The sequence below is a fragment of the Xenopus laevis genome, chromosome 4S, assembly GCF_017654675.1.
Source record: "Xenopus laevis strain J_2021 chromosome 4S, Xenopus_laevis_v10.1, whole genome shotgun sequence".
Taxonomy (NCBI): Eukaryota; Metazoa; Chordata; class Amphibia; order Anura; family Pipidae; genus Xenopus; species Xenopus laevis.
The window spans coordinates 131,962,237-131,984,642 of record NC_054378.1 but is presented as its reverse complement, the minus strand read 5'-3'; the positions used below and the strand labels follow the sequence as shown (position 1 = coordinate 131,984,642).

At 44.1% G+C, this 22,406-nt stretch overlaps 1 protein-coding gene across 2 annotated transcripts; it reads left to right on the top strand.

The window, feature by feature from the left end:
- Window positions 1-373: 373 nt before the first annotated feature.
- On the top strand, window positions 374-21,516 carry LOC108704415 (phosphatidate cytidylyltransferase, mitochondrial). Of its 2 annotated transcripts, none has more exons than XM_041561886.1 (8): window positions 374-445; window positions 14,358-14,540; window positions 16,318-16,410; window positions 18,948-19,098; window positions 19,574-19,719; window positions 19,822-19,987; window positions 20,782-20,844; window positions 21,341-21,516. In XM_041561886.1, exons 1-8 carry the CDS (start codon window positions 389-391, stop codon window positions 21,415-21,417), a joined length of 936 nt encoding a protein of 311 aa, XP_041417820.1. In that variant the 5' UTR covers window positions 374-388; the 3' UTR covers window positions 21,418-21,516. The 2 variants fall into 2 exon arrangements, with proteins under 2 accessions (XP_041417820.1, XP_041417819.1); XM_041561885.1 differs by lacking the exon at window positions 374-445 and adding an exon at window positions 13,206-13,687.
- Window positions 21,517-22,406: the final 890 nt, after the last annotated feature.

Here is a 22,406-nt window from a genome sequence, read left to right as displayed (position 1 = left end):
ATTTATATATAGTGATCATATCCCCTTATATATTTATATATAGTGATCATATCCCCCTTAACTGCCCCATTTAATACAAGTCAAGACCTTATTTGCCCTTGATGCTGCTGACTGGCATTGCTTGCTACAGACAAGTTTATTATCTACAAGGACTCCAAGCTCCGTCTCCATTATGGATTTGCCTAGTGCAGTCCCATTAAGGGTATAAGTGGGAATTTCTACATCCCAGAAGCCTTTGGTGCCCCAGTCCTTCAGTGAATATGTAAATTCTACATGGACCAATCAGGTCTGGGGGATAGGCAGTCATTTCAGTCTTGTGCAGATATTTATCAAAGGGAGAACTGACAGTTCATGTTTATAGGACTTGAGGGAATTTGCTTCAGGAGAGATGGAGGAGAAGCTGCAGTTCATGTCAGTCCCGGCTGTTGTTGCCTCCAGACTAGAGGTGAGAGATTGGGGTGTAAGATGATTGGGAGGTGCCAAGAGAGTTATTTCTGTCCCTTGTGTCAGTGATTGTGTCGGCACTAACACATTTCTCTCCTGTGTTTCACATCACCTGGATATAAATCTGTAAATATAAATCTGTAAATATAAATCTGTAAATATAAATCTGTAAATATAAATCTGTAAATATAAATCTGTAAATATAAATCTGTAAATCTGGGCCCCCCAACCCTTTCCTTTGTTCCCAGGGGCCACACACAGGATTTTCTTTCTATCAGTAATATATGAATAATTGTAGTAATTGCGCACGTTTGTACAAATGTATAAGGATTGGTGCAGGACGCAGGATATTAATTAGTGCATAATCTTTAATTAGCTGTAAAGTGGGAACAGCTGCAATTAGTGTTCCATGCGCAGTGTCTCCTGTTTCATTGTGTGTCTGTGTGTGTGTCTGAGTGTGTCTGTGTGTGTCTGTGTGTGTGTCTGTGTGTGTGTCTGTGTGTGTCTGTGTGTGTGTGTGTGTGTGTCTGTGCTGGTGCAGCGTACAAATTGGAGCCAGGACTTGCCCAGTGGACAGCTGTTACCTACAGGGCTACATTGTACCTACAATGTGTTACTTTGGGGTGGCATTTATCCAAAGTGGCAGTGCCCTGACTCCTGAAGCAGCAGAAGCCAGTGGGTTAATTAAGCTGAAAAAGGACTGGCCTGCTACATTGTTTCAGTGTCAGAACCATCAGTGCAGAAATGGTAGACACACAGCGAGAGAAAACAGTAATGACACAATGACACTTACCTATAAACCCAGTGAGAATGAGGAATGAATGGATATTGGGAAGTTGTATCAGGAGTCAGAAGCAGCAGTGCAGAGAAAGGGACAGACACAATGACAGTTACACAGAACTATAAACCCAGTGAGAATGAGGAATGAATGGATATTGGGAAGTTGTATCAGGAGTCAGAAGCAGCAGTGCAGAGAATAGAAAGGGACAGACACAATGACAGTTACACAGAACTATAAACCCAGTGAGAATGAGGAATGAATGGATATTGGGAAGTTGTATCAGGAGTCAGAAGCAGCAGTGCAGAGAAAGGGACAGACACAATGACAGTTACACAGAACTAATAAACCCAGTGAGAATGAGGAATGAATGGATATTGGAAGTTGTATCAGGAGTCAGAAGCAGCAGTGCAGAGAAAAGAAAGGGACAGACACAATGACAGTTACACAGAACTATAAACCCAGTGAGAATGAGGAATGAATGGATATTGGGAAGTTGTATCAGGAGTCAGAAGCAGCAGTGCAGAGAAAGGGACAGACACAATGACAGTTACACAGAACTATAAACCCAGTGAGAATGAGGAATGAATGGATATTGGGAAGTTGTATCAGGAGTCAGAAGCAGCAGTGCAGAGAAAGGGACAGACACAATGACAGTTACACAGAACTATAAACCCAGTGAGAATGAGGAATGAATGGATATTGGGAAGTTGTATCAGGAGTCAGAGGCAGCAGTGCAGAGAAGAGAAAGGGACAGACACAATGACAGTTACACAGAACTATAAACCCAGTGAGAATGAGGAATGAATGGATATTGGGAAGTTGTATCAGGAGTCAGAAGCAGCAGTGCAGAGAAGAGAAAGGGACAGACACAATGACAGTTACACAGAACTATAAACCCAGTGAGAATGAGAATGAATGGATATTGGGAAGTTGTATCAGGAGTCAGAGGCAGCAGTGCAGAGAAAGGGACAGACACAATGACAGTTACACAGAACTATAAACCCAGTGAGAATGAGGAATAAATGGACATTGGGAAGTTGTATCAGGAGTCAGAGGCAGCAGTGCAGAGAAGAGAAAGGGACAGACACAATGACAGTTACACAGAACTATAAACCCAGTGAGAATGAGGAATGAATGGATATTGGGAAGTTGTATCAGGAGTCAGAGGCAGCAGTGCAGAGAAGAGAAAGGGACAGACACAATGACAGTTACACAGAATTATAAACCCAGTGAGAATGAGGAATGAATGGATATTGGGAAGTTGTATCAGGAGTCAGAAGCAGCAGTGCAGAGAAGAGAAAGGGACAGACACAATGACAGTTACACAGAACTATAAACCCAGTGAGAATGAGGAATGAATGGATATTGGGAAGTTGTATCAGGAGTCAGAAGCAGCAGTGCAGAGAAGAGAAAGGGACAGACACAATGACAGTTACACAGAATTATAAACCCAGTGAGAATGAGGAATGAATGGATATTGGGAAGTTGTATCAGGAGTCAGAAGCAGCAGTGCAGAGAAGAGAAAGGGACAGACACAATGACAGTTACACAGAACTATAAACCCAGTGAGAATGAGGAATGAATGGATATTGGGAAGTTGTATCAGGAGTCAGAGGCAGCAGTGCAGAGAAGAGAAAGGGACAGACACAATGACAGTTACACAGAACTATAAACCCAGTGAGAATGAGGAATGAATGGATATTGGGAAGTTGTATCAGGAGTCAGAAGCAGCAGTGCAGAGAAGAGAAAGGGACAGACACAATGACAGTTACACAGAACTATAAACCCAGTGAGAATGAGGAATGAATGGATATTGGGAAGTTGTATCAGGAGTCAGAAGCAGCAGTGCAGAGAAAGGGAACAGACACAATGACAGTTACACAGAACTATAAACCCAGTGAGAATGAGGAATGAATGGATATTGGGAAGTTGTATCAGGAGTCAGAGGCAGCAGTGCAGAGAAGAGAAAGGGACAGACACAATGACAGTTACACAGAACTATAAACCCAGTGAGAATGAGGAATGAATGGATATTGGGAAGTTGTATCAGGAGTCAGAAGCAGCAGTGCAGAGAAGAGAAAGGGACAGACACAATGACAGTTACACAGAACTATAAACCCAGTGAGAATGAGGAATGAATGGATATTGGGAAGTTGTATCAGGAGTCAGAGGCAGCAGTGCAGAGAAAGGGACAGACACAATGACAGTTACACAGAACTATAAACCCAGTGAGAATGAGGAATAAATGGACATTGGGAAGTTGTATCAGGAGTCAGAGGCAGCAGTGCAGAGAAAGGGACAGACACAATGACAGTTACACAGAACTATAAACCCAGTGAGAATGAGGAATGAATGGATATTGGGAAGTTGTATCAGGAGTCAGAGGCAGCAGTGCAGAGAAGAGAAAGGGACAGACACAATGACAGTTACACAGAACTATAAACCCAGTGAGAATGAGGAATGAATGGATATTGGGAAGTTGTATCAGGAGTCAGAGGCAGCAGTGCAGAGAAAGGGACAGACACAATGACAGTTACACAGAACTATAAACCCAGTGAGAATGAGGAATGAATGGATATTGGGAAGTTGTATCAGGAGTCAGAAGCAGCAGTGCAGAGAAGAGAAAGGGACAGACACAATGACAGTTACACAGAACTATAAACCCAGTGAGAATGAGGAATGAATGGATATTGGGAAGTTGTATCAGGAGTCAGAAGCAGCAGTGCAGAGAAAGGGACAGACACAATGACAGTTACACAGAACTATAAACCCAGTGAGAATGAGGAATGAATGGATATTGGGAAGTTGTATCAGGAGTCAGAGGCAGCAGTGCAGAGAAGAGAAAGGGACAGACACAATGACAGTTACACAGAACTATAAACCCAGTGAGAATGAGGAATGAATGGATATTGGGAAGTTGTATCAGGAGTCAGAAGCAGCAGTGCAGAGAAGAGAAAGGGACAGACACAATGACAGTTACACAGAACTATAAACCCAGTGAGAATGAGGAATGAATGGATATTGGGAAGTTGTATCAGGAGTCAGAAGCAGCAGTGCAGAGAAGAGAAAGGGACAGACACAATGACAGTTACACAGAACTATAAACCCAGTGAGAATGAGGAATGAATGGATATTGGGAAGTTGTATCAGGAGTCAGAAGCAGCAGTGCAGAGAAGAGAAAGGGACAGACACAATGACAGTTACACAGAACTATAAACCCAGTGAGAATGAGGAATGAATGGATATTGGGAAGTTGTATCAGGAGTCAGAAGCAGCAGTGCAGAGAAGAGAAAGGGACAGACACAATGACAGTTACACAGAACTATAAACCCAGTGAGAATGAGGAATGAATGGATATTGGGAAGTTGTATCAGGAGTCAGAAGCAGCAGTGCAGAGAAGAGAAAGGGACAGACACAATGACAGTTACACAGAACTATAAACCCAGTGAGAATGAGGAATGAATGGATATTGGGAAGTTGCTTCCACAGAGTAATGTATTTGGAGTGTTTGTGTCCCCTTTAAATCTTGACGAGCCCCTCCATGATCTAATCCCAGAGACAGGACAGAATAGACAGTAAATCAGCGGAAGGCAGAAGGGAATTTCCAATACTCAATATACAGTAGATGAGCAGTAACTGTAACTCCCAGCACAGTGCAGGGAGTCTCCGCAGTTTCCTGTAACACAAATGAGGCGTCTCTAGGGATCAGCAGCAGGTGAGTCCCAGGTACAAGTCTGTTGCTAAATGGCTATAAATCTGCCCCTTGACTCTGGCAAAGCTCCAGGAGCCTAAAAACTGATGGAAATCACATGAGAGACCCTGGGATTTATTCTGTCTGTGGATCCCGGGCTTGTGCTTTATATGGTGCCCCCTATAATGACTAGTATACGGAAGTCTCTCTCCTATTCTTTCTTTATTAGCAGGAAACTTCAGGAAGCACAAGAGGCAAATATGCACCAAAAGTGACTTCTACCGATCACAGATCAGACACAGACCCCGGCCCCCCAATTTCTTGCACCCCCCATTATCTTGAGTGATTTGCACTTGAGTAAAAAAGCCTCCCGCCTTACTTCCCAGCCATGCAGAACTCAAGCAGCTTTGTTTGTTTCCCTGTAGAGCAGTCGGCGACTGTGTAGAGATTTGTATTGGATTTTATTTTTGCCTTTACATCCCCTTTACTGTTTCCAACTTCAGCTGCAGGGACAAAGATCATGGAGCCAGATTTAAACAGATAAACTGGGATTCTATTTGGGGGATTATTTTGCTGCAGCCACTGGTTCTGCAGAGTTGGAGAAAGTTTATATTAAACAATACAAAAACTATAAAATCCACATTAGATCACATGACAACACAGGACCCAGTGCAGTCTGTATATTCTGATTATTAATCAGTCTTGTATCGGCTTCTGGCAGATATTATTTGACTTGTGCTGTTTTGATAATTTATGATGATCCCTAAGCAGCCCAGACCACACTGAGCATGTGCACAGTCTTGGTCTTGCAAAGATGTATAACAAAGTTACAAGATGGTGACCCCCTGTGGCCAACTTTGAAAGCATAAATCAATTGTTTGATTAGACTTGTGGTGCAGTAAGTTCATGTTTATGTTTAGTATACAAAATACAGCATTTCTAGACTCATTTTATTTTAGACTTTCCTTGTCCTTTAAATCTAGGGCAGTTTCCTGAATACAATACAAAAAAAAAGATTTACAGGTAACAGCAATGGGCAGATGTATAAAATATTTCTACTTATTCCAAAATGTGATTCTTTCAGTGAATAATGCCACAGAGAGACGTGGGACTTCAGTCATCAGTAAAGCTGATAAGGTTATGGGGGGGGTCTCTGTCTCTGGAGGGGGATTCTGTATTTTTGGCTCAGAGACATTTCCCTCGGCTGTGGCCTCTCATTAGTGGCTTCTGTAATGATTGAGAAGAGTCAGAGCTCAGACTCTGTGCCAACTCCAGGGCTTTGTAGCTGGGGGAGATAATGGGCTCCTGGCTGCTCAGCTAAGGGCCCCGTAACAATGAACATCGTTATAGAATTAACATTAAAGAGACAGCGGCCCCTGGGAGCCACAAGCACAGTCTGTACAGTGAATTCCTGAGAACAGAAAGGTTTTCTAATAATAAAAAGCCTGTACTTATTGTTAACCCACAACATTCCTGCTCTCTGTATTTATACCTACGGGTGGGAGCTGCCATACTTGCCATGAGTTTTACTCACAGTGTTGGTACAACAGTAAAGACGGGGGGGCTCCCCTCAGCATCATAGAAGATGCCCCCAATATCATAGATCAGGAATGGTGATACTCTCCCATAATGTCACACTTTATTGACATAAACAAGGTCCAAGAAGGGAATTGCAGAACTACATGTTACATCGGAAGGAGGAGATCTCACCATCAGCATAGGAAGGGGTTCTTTAATGTAAGGGCAGTCAGGTTATGGGATTCCCTACCAAGAGAGGGGGAATGAGTGATTCATTGGTGGGGAGGAAAGGAGATCTCACCATCAGCATAGGAAGGGGTTCTTTACTGTAAGGACAGTCAGGTTATGGGATTCCCTACCAAGAGAGGGGGAATGAGTGATTCATTGGTGGGGAGGAAAGGAGATCTCACCATCAGCATAGGAAGGGGCTCTTTACTGTAAGGACAGTCAGGTTATGGGATTTCCTACCAAGAGAGGGGGAATGAGTGATTCATTGGTGGGGAGGAAAGGAGATCTCACCATCAGCATAGGAAGGGGTTCTTTACTGTAAGGACAGTCAGGTTATGGGATTCCCTACCAAGAGAGGGGAATGAGTGATTCATTGGTGGGGAGGAAAGGAGATCTCACCATCAGCATAGGAAGGGGTTCTTTACTGTAAGGACAGTCAGGTTATGGGATTTCCTACCAAGAGAGGGGGAATGAGTGATTCATTGGTGGGGAGGAAAGGAGATCTCACCATCAGCATAGGAAGGGGTTCTTTACTGTAAGGACAGTCAGGTTATGGGATTCCCTACCAAGAGAGGGGAATGAGTGATTTATTGGTGGGGAGGAAAGGAGATCTCACCATCAGAATAGGAAGGGGTTCTTTACTGTAAGGGCAGTCAGGTTATGGGATTCCCTACACACACCTTTACACACACTCACACACACCAGATTTCTATTAGAAGGTGCTTGGGTTAAACTGAGATACTCAGTCATTGCAGTAGCAGTTGCTAGAAGTCGTAACCAGCAGTTCAGCTGGCAAGTCAAATGCTACAATGTATCAGTGATTGTGTCTGTGAGAATAACCATGCACTGATGTGAATAAGAGACTGGAATATGAATAGGAGAGGCCTGAATAGAAAGATGAGGAATAAAAAGTAACAATAACAAAACATTTGTAGCCTTATAGAGCATTTGTTTTTTACATGGGGTCGGTGACCCCCCGCCCTTTGATGGCTGGAAAGAGTCAGAAAAATAATTCAAATAGGGAAAAACTGTAGAATTAGAAAAAAACGAAGGGCAGTTGAAAAGTTGCTGTTCCTGTGCAGAGGCCGTGACATTAGTGATCCAGCCCAGGTTTTCTCATATTCTGATCCCCTGACCCATTTAGTGTGAGGGGGGAGTCGGTTTAAACAAACCCAGGACTGGATCCCCCCCCCGTCATGAATGACCCGGCCCAACACTGGAACAGAAGAAAAGGCAAAACAGAAGCAAATAAATTGCATTATATAACATTATGTACTAATGGCATTTATTTCATTTCCCCAGGTTCCCCCGCACAATATTGTGACAGTCCTAATTAGCTCATTAGCTAACGATGAAGCCCAGACAACCTCTCTCTCCCCAGGAGAATCATTTCATAATCCCAGACCCACACGCTGGTTACTTGGTTATTAGCTGGTTAGTTAGTTGCATTGGCTGGGGGATGGGTTATGTATAATGCAGGTACTGGCAGTGGGGTACAAAACTAAGTGAACATTTGGGGCACATCCCTTTGTATCAGAAATTCCTCAATTATTTAGGGAAATTCCCTATTTATTACTTATTCATTCCCTAGTTATTCCTCCTCATTTTATAGTTAAACCTAATTCATTCCCTAGTTACTCCTTCCTCCTTCCCTAGTTACTCCTTCCCTAGTTTCTTTTACCTCATTCCCTGGTTACACCTTCCTCCTTCCCTAGTTACTCCTTCCTCATTTCCTAGTTCCGCCTTCCTCGTTCTCTAGTTACTCCTTCTTCCTTCCCTAGTTTCTCTTACCCCATTCCCTAATTACTCCTTCCTCATTCCCTAGTTACTCCTTCCTGATTCCCTTGTTTCTCTTCCTCATTCCCTAGTTACTCCTTCCTCTTTCCCTAGTGAATCCTTCCTCATTCTCTACTTACTCCTTTCTCATTCCCTAGTTACTCCTTCCTCATTCCCTAGTTACTCCTTCCTCATTCCCTAGTTACTCCTTCCTCATTCCCTAGTTACTACTTCCTCATTCCCTAGTTACTCCTTCCTCAATCCCTAGTTAATCCTTCCTGATTCTCTAGTTACGCCTTCCTTATTCCCTAGTTACTCCTTCCTCATTCTCTAGTTTCTCCTTCCTCGTTCCCTAGTTAATTCTTCCTCATTCTCTAGTTACTCCTTCCTCATTCCCTAGTTACTCCTTCCTCATTCCCTAGTTACTCCTTCCTCATTCCCTAGTTACTCCTGCCTCATTCCATAGTTACTCCTTCCTCATCCCCTATTTACTCCTTCCTCATTCCTAGTTAATCCTTCCTCATTCTCTAGTTTCTCCTTCCTCATTCCCTAGTTAATCTTTCCTCATTCTCTAGTTACTCCTTCCTTATTCCCTAGTTACTCCTTCCTCATCCCCTATTTACTCCTTCCTCATTCTCTAGTTACTCCTTCCTTATTCCCTAGTTACTCCTTCCTCATCCCCTATTTACTCCTTCCTCATTCTCTAGTTACTCCTTCCTTATTCCCTAGTTACTCCTTCCTCATCCCCTATTTACTCCTTCCTCATCCCCTATTTACTCCTTCCTCATTCCCTAGTTACTCCTTCCTCATCCCCTATTTACTCCTTCCTCATTCTCTAGTTACTCCTTCCTCATTCTCTAGTTTTTTCTTGGATACCAATGAGATTCCTTTGAATCAGCAGATGAAACAAGGAGTAAGATTGTGCAACTGGGTGCCATGTGCCGGGAATAAACCTTAAGTAAATAACATTACTGCCAACAACTGCCCCTGCTGCCCAACTGCCACCACCAATACCCTCACTCACCAGTGTAACTGTACTAGTTCCATTCTGACGTGGCAGCCCAGCTGGACCTTTCTATTCATTTCTCCCAACAATATGATTGGAGTAAAACCAAAGATTGGGCTCCTCGCTGCTATTCGGTGCATTTGGGGTGCAAGTCTGAGTCACAGGTTTAAGCGCATCAGCTAATTGACTCCTTTATGTTCTGCCTGTTTTATTATTGCGGCTGCAGAACTGTTGCTTCATTGTGCTTTGGACGCAACTTGCTGCATTATTTGCAATGTCGCACCTTTGTATGATGTGTCGGACAGATGTAGACAATTTACAATCTAAGGTCCCTATCACATTCCCATCAGTCCTTGCCCCAGTGAGCTTACAATCTAAGGTCCCTATCACATTCCCATCAGCCCTGCCCCAGTGAGTTTACAATCTAAGGTCCCTATCACATTCCCATCAGTCCCTGTCCCAGTGAGCTTACAATCTAAGGTCCCTATCACATTCCCATCAGTCACTGCCCCAGTGAGTTTACAATCTAAGGTCCCTATCACATTCCCATCAGCCCTGCCCCAGTGAGCTTACAATCTAAGGTTCCTATTGCATTACCATCAGTCCCTGCACCAGTGAGCTTACAATCTAAGGTCACTATCACATTCCCATCAGTCCCTGACCCAGTGAGCTTACAATCTAAGGTCCCTATCACATTCCCATCTGTCTCCATCCCAGTGAGTTTACAATCTAAGGTCCCTATCACATTCCCATCAGTCCCTGCCCCAGTGAGCTTACAATCTAAGGTCCCTATCACATTCCCATCAGTCCCTGCCCCAGTGAGCTTACAATCTAAGGTCACTATCACATTCCCATCAGTCTCTGTCCCAGTAAGCTTACAATCTAAGGTCCCTATCACATTCCCATCAGTCTAAGCACCCTAATAAAGGAGAGGTGCTTATACCCCTTAGCTACTGTTTCATTACCCCTCGACATATAACAACTAGTAATTAAATTTAAATGTTGGCGATTATCATTTGGGTACAGAGATTCAATTTTCCTCCAAGTTCTGCCTATTTGTCAGTTTAACTGCAGTGAAAGGGTTAATCGGCCCTTGAAACTCCCATTGTCAGAGACACAGCAGAGGCTTCTCTCATTATATTTCCAGAGCTGAATCTTATAATTAAAGGCTTCTTGGTTCCCCTTTGGAAATGGCGCCCCCCCCCCCACCTGTACTGGCAGATCCGACTTCACAGCTCACTGCGCAGGGGGTGGGAATCCGCAGGGGGAAGAGAGAAGCGACTGATTGGAAACATGAGAATTCCTTTTGTGCGAATCAGTCACACGGAGCTGAATAAAGAGGAGACATGTGGCCCCCCAGTTCTACGTCTAATGCAACCTGCACCCCCACACTGGCACGGAACATTCTATGGAACAAAGCCCAGAAATAATGAGACAGAAATATCCTCACCTGCCAATCACTGGGTTCTGTAAGGGGAACTGAGCCTATTGGGTGGGGCTAGAGGGGAGTATTGTGAGTACAGACCCCATTCCTTCACCCTTAGTTATGATTAGTTTGTTATCAGGAGCTTATTATTTGGGCTCTGGGAATCTAATGACCTTCCTCACAAGGATCAAACATGGAGCAGCTTCAGTTTCCCTGTTTGGCCCATACAAAACACAAAATACAAAGATTGTTCCTGCAGTGACAGAACATATTCATAAACACACACAATCCTATGCATTGCACTGCTGCACTAGGGGATACTGTCCCTTTAAGGATTAGCACAAACTGGCGCCTCCTACTGGTCAATGAATGTATTTACCTAAATGATATAGCCCCACCCCTTTATAAAGCCAAGAACATGAATTAGTTCCATCAATATCATGGATCCCATTTAATCAGCACAAAGATCATTGGCACTTCATAAATACTGAGCTGAGAGGTGATTCATTCCTAGAGAAGTGAAGTTCAGCAACACACGTGCACTAATACATCACTAGCTGCGATTCCCTACCAAGAGAGGGGAGGAAAGGAGATCTCACCATCAGCATAGGAAGGGGTTCTTTACTGTAAGGACAGTCAGGTTATGGGATTCCCTACCAAGAGAGGGGAATGAGTGATTCATTGGTGGGGAGGAAAGGAGATCTCACCATCAGCATAGGAAGGGGTTCTTTACTGTAAGGACAGTCAGGTTATGGGATTCCCTACCAAGAGAGGGGGAATGAGTGATTCATTGGTGGGGAGGAAAGGAGATCTCACCATCAGCATAGGAAGGGGTTCTTTACTGTAAGGACAGTCAGGTTATGGGATTCCCTACCAAGAGAGGGGAATGAGTGATTCATTGGTGGGGAGGAAAGGAGATCTCACCATCAGCATAGGAAGGGTTCTTTACTGTAAGGACAGTCAGGTTATGGGATTCCCTACCAAGAGAGGGGGAATGAGTGATTCATTGGTGGGGAGGAAAGGAGATCTCACCATCAGCATAGGAAGGGGTTCTTTACTGTAAGGACAGTCAGGTTATGGGATTCCCTACCAAGAGAGGGGAATGAGTGATTCATTGGTGGGGAGGAAAGGAGATCTCACCATCAGCATAGGAAGGGGTTCTTTACTGTAAGGGCAGTCGGGTTATGGGATTCCCTACCAAGAGAGGGGAATGAGTGATTCATTGGAGGAAAGGAGATCTCACCATCAGCATAGGAAGGGGTTCTTTACTGTAAGGACAGTCAGGTTATGGGATTCCCTACCAAGAGAGGGGGAATAAGGGATTCATTGGTGGGGAGGAAAGGAGATCTCACCATCAGCATAGGAAGGGGTTCTTTACTGTAAGGGCAGTCAGGTTATGGGATTCCCTACCAAGAGAGGGGGAATGAGTGATTCATTGGTGGGGAGGAAAGGAGATCTCACCATCAGCATAGGAAGGGGTTCTTTACTGTAAGGACAGTCAGGTTATGGGATTCCCTACCAAGAGAGGGGAATGAGTGATTCATTGGTGGGGAGGAAAGGAGATCTCACCATCAGCATAGGAAGGGGTTCTTTACTGTAAGGACAGTCAGGTTATGGGATTCCCTACCAAGAGAGGGGGAATGAGTGATTCATTGGTGGGGAGGAAAGGAGATCTCACCATCAGCATAGGAAGGGGTTCTTTACTGTAAGGACAGTCAGGTTATGGGATTCACTACCAAGAGAGGGGGAATGAGTGATTCATTGGTGGGGAGGAAAGGAGATCTCACCATCAGCATAGGAAGGGGTTCTTTACTGTAAGGACAGTCAGGTTATGGGATTCCCTACCAAGAGAGGGGAATGAGTGATTCATTGGTGGGGAGGAAAGGAGATCTCACCATCAGTATAGGAAGGGGGTTCTTTACTGTAAGGACAATAAATGTTTGGAACTTTTGGCCATGGGTGGTGCTACTCTCCCATTAGGAGACAGTAGTTCAGACAATTCCTCATGGTGTTGTAAACTACAAATCCCACCTAAAGATGAAGTCTATGAGGCTGGTGAGGAGAAGCAAAGACGTTAAAGGAACATGAGTTGCTGGTGTTACACAGGTAGGTGACACTAATGAGTCTATTAGACATCAGGTAAGTTGTGAGAGATTCTCATTGGCTGCAGTTCTCTTCCCTGTGTCCATTCATTGCAGTGTTACAGTCTGATCAATTGATTGGCTGGTGCCAAAATGTATGAAAAATGAAAAAAGTCTTTCCTCTTTCTGGTTGGTCAGGCGGAGGCCCCGCCCTCTACTCAGGTGTTAGGCAAGTTAACATCCGGCCGTTGCTAAGGGAACCGCTCAGAGCCGCGATAACCAAGCGGCAGGACGATTTCAAATCGTTCGTTGCGTAAACAGTACCAGAAGCCAATCACACGGCGCGTCTCACACGTAACCCCGGAAGTAACGTGCACATGTGACCCAGGAGGCTGTGGGCCGAATGTCAAAGCGGGAGGGAGGGCAGTGTGTGAAGCAGAGTGGCTGCTGGGAATTATAGTGAGGAGTGAGTTCCGTATAGGAGAGTGAGCGGCTGAGTGTGAGTGTCTCGAGGCTGCACTGAGTCTATGGTGGGTGTGACTGAGCTTCCCCCCAGCAGACAAGCCCCTCCTCTGTGCCTCAGTGAGTGGGAGGAGCCATGAGTCTGCCAGTCTTACAGGGCACGGGATTCCAGTTCAGGAGGATCCTCAGCTTCTTCCCCCAGGACATCAGCTTGGCCTTTACTTATGGATCCGGGGTGTTCAGACAGGCGGGCTCCTCCCACAATGATGTCAGGGTAAGAGACACCTCCCCCTATTTCTATTCCTTCTACCCTCTCACCTGTCCCTCTCTGCTCCTCCCACTCTCTGCTCCTCCCACTCACTGCTCCTCCCACTCTCTGCTCCTCTCACTCTCTGCTCCTCCCACTCTCTGCTCCTCCCACTCTCTGCTCCTCCCACTCTCTGCTCCGCCCACTCTCTGCTCCGCCCACTCACTGCTCCTCCCACTGCTCCTCCTGTGTCTCTTGTTCTCTTATTCCCAACCATTTACTGGTAACTCCCAGAGTATATTTATATTTATTTATAGGGATGTACTGAACCCCCAAATCCTTCCTGAAAGATTTGGCCGAATACCGAACCAAATCCAAACTTTCATTTGCATATGCAAATTAGGGGTGGGAAGGGGAAAAATGTTTTACTTCCTTGTTTTCTAACAAAAAGTCACGTGATTTCCCTCCCTGCCCCTAATTTGCATATGCACAATGCAAATTAGGGTTTGGATTAGATTCCGCCTGGCAGAAGGGTTCGGCCAAATCCAAATACTGTTGAAAAAGGCCGAATCCTGGTTTCGCTGCCTCTCTATTTATTTATTTAACCAACACCTTAACCTTTGGTCGCGGTCAGGCAATGTTATATGTGATTAATGTGGATATTGTCTTCCCTCATTCCCTCCTTATTCTCCCCCAGAACAAGATGCTGGACTTTGTATTTGCAGTTGATGACCCCGTGACCTGGCACACAATGAATATTATTCAGAACCGGAGTCATTACTCTTTCCTGAAGTTCCTGGGACCCAAACACATCACTGCTGTGCAGAACAACTATGGTGCCGGAGTCTATTATAATACCCTGGTGCCCTGTGATGGCCGAGTAAGTAGCTGTGTGTCTGTATATATGTATGTGTGTATATATAGTATATCATATAAAGGCACAACACTGCAGGATCACTATCAGTATCACTCATGTATTATAAGGGATAATGTACCCCCTACTGTAAATGATAAGGATATTAGAAGTCACTGAGGGGTTGTTCTGTGACCATATAAAGGCACAAGGCTGCAGGCTGAGTTATACAGGGAACTCTGAGTATCACTCATGTATTATAAGGGATAATGTACCCCCTACTGTAAATGATAAGGATATTAGAAGTCACTGAGGGGTTGTTCTGTGACCATATAAAGGCACAAGGCTGCAGGCTGAGTTATACAGGGAACTCTGAGTATCACTCATGTATTATAAGGGATAATGTACCCCCTACTGTAAATGATAAGGATATTAGAAGTCACTGAGGGGTTGTTCTGTGACCATATAAAGGCACAAGGCTGCAGGCTCAGTTATACAGGGAACTCTGAGTATCACTCATGTATTATAAGGGATAATGTACCCCCTACTGTAAATGATAAGGATATTAGAAGTCACTGAGGGGTTGTTCTGTGACCATATAAAGGCACAAGGCTGCAGGCTGAGTTATACAGGGAACTCTGAGTATCACTCATGTATTATAAGGGATAATGTACCCCCCTACTGTAAATGATAAGGATATTAGAAAGTCACTGAGGGGTTGTTCTGTGACCATATAAAGGCACAAGGCTGCAGGCTGAGTTATACAGGGAACTCTAAGTATCACTCATGTATTATAAGGGATAATGTACCCCCTACTGTAAATGATAAGGATATTAGAAGTCACTGAGGGGTTGTTCTGTGACCATATAAAGGCACAAGGCTGCAGGCTGAGTTATACAGGGAAACTCTGAGTATCACTCATGTATTATAAGGGATAATGTACCCCCTACTGTAAATGATAAGGATATTAGAAGTCACTGAGGGGTTGTTCTGTGACCATATAAAGGCACAAGGCTGCAGGCTGAGTTATACAGGGAACTCTGAGTATCACTCATGTATTATAAGGGATAATGTACCCCCTACTGTAAATGATAAGGATATTAGAAGTCACTGAGGGGTTGTTCTGTGACCATATAAAGGCACAAGGCTGCAGGCTGAGTTATACAGGGAACTCTAAGTATCACTCATGTATTATAAGGGATAATGTACCCCCTACTGTAAATGATAAGGATATTAGAAGTCACTGAGGGGTTGTTCTGTGACCATATAAAGGCACAAGGCTGCAGGCTGAGTTTATACAGGGAACTCTGAGTATCACTCATGTATTATAAGGGATAATGTACCCCCTACTGTAAATGATAAGGATATTAGAAGTCACTGAGGGGTTGTTCTGTGACCATATAAAGGCACAAGGCTGCAGGCTGAGTTATACAGGGAACTCTGAGTATCACTCATGTATTATAAGGGATAATGTGACTCGAGTTCCATGACCTGAATAAAAGCAATCGGCCTTGTACCTGTATATGGTCATTAAATCCTCTGGGACTTGTATCCTTATGTTTTTCAATAGGGGGTGCATCATTTACTATTAAATATATATATAGTCTGTTCTTTAAGTACCTGCACTCTTCCTTCCACAATTCGGAGTAGGTGCTGTGGTCAGTAGTAGTAGTGGGCCGAAACGTTGGACACGAGAGGGATGTTTAAATGCTTTAGATTTAAAATCCTACTGGAATGCTGGTCCATTGTGAGCGATATATATATATATATATACTGACCAATGCCTGTGCTTGACTCTGTGCAGCTGATAAAATACGGAGTTGTGAGCACAGAGACGCTGCTGCAGGATTTGCTGCACTGGAGGACGCTGTACATCGCAGGACGTCTCCATAAACCGGTGAGTGTCAGCGAGTGACCAAGTGGGAATTAGTGCTGATGGCATCATGGAATAAAGGGGAACATAAACTGTATTTCTGTAACAACTGGACAACAGTTTAAATACACACTGCAAATTAAGCATTGTAATTTTTGCACAGCTTAAAGGGGAACTAACGCTATAATAAACTTTTCCATCTTTCTTGGCTGCAGACTTGCTTTTCTCTGCTGAATCCTGATTATACAACTTTCCAGATTTGTGGCTAAGAGTTAAATACAGAGAAACTGCCCCAGGATTACGATGAAGGGGATATGATCACTATAATAATACAATATATAAGGGGAATGATCATATATATAAATATATAAGGGGATATGATCACATATATATATATAAATATATAAGGGGATATGAATCATAATAAATATAAATATACTAAGGGGATATGATCAATATTAATATATAAGGGGGATATGAATCACTATATATTATAATATATAGGGGATATGATCATATTATACAATATATAGGGGATATGAATATATATAAATTATATAAGGGGGATATGATCACTATATTAAATATATAAGGGATATGATCACTATATATAAATATATTAAGGGGATATGATCACTATAATATAAATATATATGGGATATGATAATTATATAAATATATAAGGGTATGATCACTATATATAAATATATATAAGGGATATCACTATATATAATATATAAGGGGGATATGATTCATATATTACAATATATAAAGGGGATATGATCACTATATATAATATATAGGGGGGATTATGATCATATATATATATAAGGGGGATATGATCTATTTATAATATATTAAGGTGATATGAATATTATATAAATATATAAGGGGATATGATCACTATATATAAATATATAAGGGGGATTGATCACTATATATAAATAATAAGGGGATATGATCACTTATATAATTATAAGGGGATATGATCACTATATAAAATATATAAGGGGATATGATCACTATATTAAAATATATAGGGGATATGATCATATGTATAAATATTAGGGGATATGATATATATAAATATTAAGGGGGATATGATCATATATATATATATAAAGGGGATAATAAATATTAAGGGATGATCATATATAGGGGATATGATACTATATATAAATATATAAGGGGTATATGATCATAATATTAATATATAAGGGGATATATCTATGATATATGATCACACTGATCACTATATATATAAGGGGATATGATATATATATATATAAGGGTGATCACTATATATAAATATATAAGGAACAGTAATGAAATAGAGAAAGTACAGAGAAGAGCGACTATGTTGATAAAGGGAATGGATCAGTTATTATCTCTTATATTTGTGGGGGTTGAATTCAGTATTTGTAGCATGTGGCTCTGCAGAACTGAAGTCGGCCTGTTATGGCTAATTGTGTCCCCTAGAGGGCAGCAACAGCAGCAGTAGCAGCAACTTATTTCCCCTTTATGTCTGATGCGTTGATAAGGGGAAGGTTTCTCTGTAAAACATTTGTCATTTAATAACCTTGGCCTGTGGGAGGCTGCTGGGAGTCATTAGCCATAGGGTTGTTTACTGTGCAGCTTCAGGGAACTCGTGTCATTCCTGTGTGAATCCTACTCTAAGCTTTGGGGTGTCCCCCTGCTGCAGTGACTGACCCCACAGTACTTCCCCCGGCTCTATAATCTGCCCTAGAGCTGACAGCCATTTGCTGTATTGGCACCTGCTCCGGCCCCAGATGGTGACACATGCGCGTGACAGTCAGTGAATGTTCCCTTTGTTCAGATGACAGTTAGTTACTTGCCATTGATTGGGCAAATTCACAACATTTGTTTTTTCCACTGACGCCATTGTTGTGCCCTTAATCCCCCTGTCATTTGCCTCTTGACTTGCCTTTCTTGTCAGAAACGTTTCCCTTAATTAATGAGTTTCTGAGCAAACAGAGAGGGGCCGGCGCTGACCCACATCCACTCTGGGCTTGAGCTGTGCAAACGGCATGGAAAACCGTTCCCAGTCAGTGCAAACATGCGACAGGGTGCGGCCAGGGCCCGACAGAACAGGAATGGATCCAGGATCTGCATTTAATGCTGAAATACACTGGCTGGATTCCTGATCTTTATGGCTGCAGCTTCAGAACCTGATAAAAAAAAAAACATCCACTACCCCACTGAGCTTGCACTCTAATTCCCCTACAGTACATCAGATCCATTAGAAATCTGTTTGTGCATCTTGTTGTATGAGAACAGGCCAAACCAGGGGCAAACCTTGGGCTTGTGGCCCTTTCTTCTAACCTGGAGCTGCTAGATCAGCCTGTAGCCAATCAGAGCATTAGAACCTCCCCAGGGCTAAAATAACCAATAGCCAATCAGAGGATTAGCAATTGCCCCGGGCTAAAAAAAAAACCTGTAGCCAATCAGAGCATGAAACTAAGGTTGGCATCTGATTGGTGTCCTGAGTCACATGTCTGCGCTTGGTTATTGCCAATTAAATTGACATTTTGATTTTCCAGGTGAAGATCCTGACTCAGCGGGACGACGGGCGCCTCAAATCGGCATTAACCTCCAATCTGAAGAGTGCGCTCAACGCGGCTTTCCTCATGCTCCCCGAAAGCTTCTCCGAGGAGGAACTCTACCTGCAGATTGCGGGGCTCTCCTATGCAGGTACAGTACTGGGGGGCACGTTGCACTCACAACAACTTCCCAAATACATTGATTTATCCACCTGATTCCTGAAGATCCAATGAATCCCTCCTCCCAGTGCCAGGCCCTTCTCACCTGTATCCAGAGCCCCTGACCATTCTACTTCCTGCTTGTGCTCTGACTCCTCCCACTGCCCAGGTAAGGGCGTGGTTGTACGGCAATGACCTGCTCTGGGATAATCAAGTTTCTCTGTATGTGAAGAATCAGCTCCTTTGTCTCATTGGAGGAAATTCCCTTTAAAAAAGAACTGAGAGAAGTTTCATTGACTTTATTGGACAATATTTATATGATAGTCCCGTTATTCTCTGCCCCTACATGTTTGCCTGTTACTGACCCATTGACTGAGCTGTGTGACCCCAATATTGGGACAGGACACCCAGAGAATATTCGGGCTCCCACTGTCGTTTGATTATATGGGATTTCTTTTTGTCTATAGGAGATTTCCGCATGATTATTGGGGAGGACAAGGACAAAGTGTTGAACATAGTGAAGCCGAATGTTCCCCATTTCCAGAAGCTTTACGCTGCCATACTGCTCGACTGCCCCCTGGCTGTGTATAAAGCTCAACAGGGCCGAGTGGAGGTAAGAGCCCCCACATTACACACGAGGTGCAACTAATCGCCCCATTTAACCCTTGTGTGTGTGGTGTGAGTAGTGATTTCTGGGTTATTCTGCCCCCGGCAGGTGGATAAAAGCCCCGAGGGGCAGTACCAGCAGCTCATGGCTTTGCCCAAAAAACTGCAGCAGAACATCACGGCGCTTGTCGACCCCCCGGGGAAGAATCGTGACGTGGAGGAGATTTTACTGCAGGTGGCGCAGGACCCTGATTGCAGCAGTGTAATACAGCAAGGTGAGTACAGCAGTGTAATACAGCAAGGTTAGTACAGCAGTGTAGTACAGCAAGGTGAGTACAGCAAGGTGAGTACAGCAAGGTGAGTACAGCAGTGTAGTACAGCAAGGTGAGTACAGCAAGGTGAGTACAGCAAGGTGAGTACAGCAAGGTGAGTACAGCAAGGTGAGTACAGCAAGGTGAGTACAGCAGTGTAGTACAGCAAGGTGAGTACAGCAAGGTGAGTACAGCAAGGTGAGTACAGCAAGGTGAGTACAGCAAGGTGAGTACAGCAGTGTAGTACAGCAGTGTAGTACAGCAGTGTAGTACAGCAAGGTGAGTACAGCAAGGTGAGTACAGCAAGGTGAGTACAGCAAGGTGAGTACAGCAAGGTGAGTACAGCAAGGTGAGTACAGCAGTGTAGTACAGCAGTGTAGTACAGCAGTGTAGTACAGCAAGGTGAGTACAGCAGTGTAGTACAGCAAGGTGAGTACAGCAGTGTAGTACAGCAGTGTAGTACAGCAGGGTGAGTGCAGCAGGGTGAGTGCAGCAGGGTGAGTGCAGCAGGGTGAGTGCAGCAGGGTGAGTGCAGCAGGGTGAGTGCAGCAGGGTGAGTGCAGCAGGGTGAGTGCAGCAGGGTGAGTACAGCAGTGTAGTACAGCAAGGTGAGTATAGCAAGGTGAGTACAGCAGTGTAGTACAGCAAGGTGAGTGCAGCAGGGTGATAGAATGTTCTGGGGCAGGAGAAGATAACTGTGTCCTGATTGGTTCCCTTCCACGTCTGGGCTCTAACCCCCCGTCTCTCTCTTGCTGCAGCTCTCTATGGTATTGTCAGATCCTCCAGTCTGTCTCAGAGCGCCAAAGGGATCGTCACTGCAGGTAATAACCTCGTTACCCTAATGCTCCCCCACATGCACCGACACCGCTCTACAGCCCCCCATGTACCCCCAGCAGCTCAGTGAATATAAATGTGAGGCTGCCACAGGCGCTGGGGTATGTAGTTCAACAAGATCCTAGTGAACTAGACTTCATGTATTTTTTCCCATATATTCCTTTAGGGGTTTTGTTTCCTTGTCCACACGCCTTGTTATAGTGACCCCAAGTCTCTGCCAGGCAGCAGTGCTGTAAGGGTTAAAGAGTAGTAGGTGCCAGACAGGAAGTAGAGACGTGAGTACCAGGAAACTCTTCCCCGGGGATCACATGTGACACCAGTGTGGGGACCTGCACTCTATGTAGTCACATGATTAGATAAACATAAAGAGGGTGGGCTCACACGAGGGCCAATGAAACTGCTCCTGGGCTTTTAGCGAGATTTGGTTGAGGGATGAACAAGTCAGCGCAGCACATTAATTGCTTCTTTTTTATTGCCCTGCAGGAGTGAAGAAGTCGGTGCAATACAGCTCCAAGAAACTCTACAAAATGCTGCGCAGCCTCCGGAGGGGCAAATCCTGATGTTTATTGTTTGGCTGTTCCCACCTCTTATTTATATTCCTGTGTTACCCCTAAATATGTTGCTCTGTCTATAACCCCAATAAACTCTGTACTGACCCAGCTGTGCGTGCGATGGTGCATTATGGGTAATGTCCTACTTTATGGCAGCTGAGATTCTATCTGTATAACAGAACATTCTGTCCCAGTGGCTGCACAGATCCTATCTGATCCCCATTGTAAGCAACAGTCCTGTCCTGCTTTATGGCAGCTGAGATTCTAGCTATCTGTATAACAGAACATTCTGTCCCAGTGGCTGCACAGATCCTATCTGATCCCCATTGTAAGCAGCAGTCCTGTCCTGCTTTATGGCAGCTGAGATTCTAGCTATCTGTATAACAGAACATTCTGTCCCAGTGGCTGCACAGATCCTATCTGATCCCCATTGTAAGCAGCAGTCCTGTCCTGCTTTATGGCAGCTGAGATTCTAGCTATCTGTATAACAGAACATTCTGTCCCAGTGGCTGCACAGATCCTATCTGATCCCCATTGTAAGCAGCAGTCCTGTCCTGCTTTATGGCAGCTGAGATTCTAGCTATCTGTATAACAGAACATTCTGTCCCAGTGGCTGCACAGATCCTATCTGATCCCCATTGTAAGCAGCAGTCCTGTCCTGCTTTATGGCAGCTGAGATTCTAGCTATCTGTATAACAGAACATTCTGTCCCAGTGGCTGCACAGATCCTATCTGATCCCCATTGTAAGCAGCAGTCCTGTCCTGCTTTATGGCAGCTGAGATTCTGTGACAGGGGCAGTTGGGCTGACACTCACACTCAGTCTGTACAGGGAAGAGTTAAAGGGAAAGTTGAATAAAATATACTGGGGGGAGTGGGGTAATTATATGATGTAGAACAGATGTTGGATGTGGGGCCAGAATGAGTCTCTGCTGAATGTTTTGAGTTAAAATTACAGGTGTTTTATTCTCTCGCCTCGTGTGAAACCTGAGAAGGATTA

Coding starts and splice junctions, on each gene's coding strand:
- LOC108704415 (XM_041561885.1), top strand. CDS start 13,550: ATGAGTCTGCCAGTCTTACAGGGCACGGGATTCCAGTTCAGGAGGATC. Junction 19,720..19,821: donor CTCAACAGGGCCGAGTGGAG/GTAAGAGCCCCC, acceptor TGCCCCCGGCAG/GTGGATAAAAGCCCCGAGGG. Junction 20,845..21,340: donor CAAAGGGATCGTCACTGCAG/GTAATAACCTCG, acceptor ATTGCCCTGCAG/GAGTGAAGAAGTCGGTGCAA.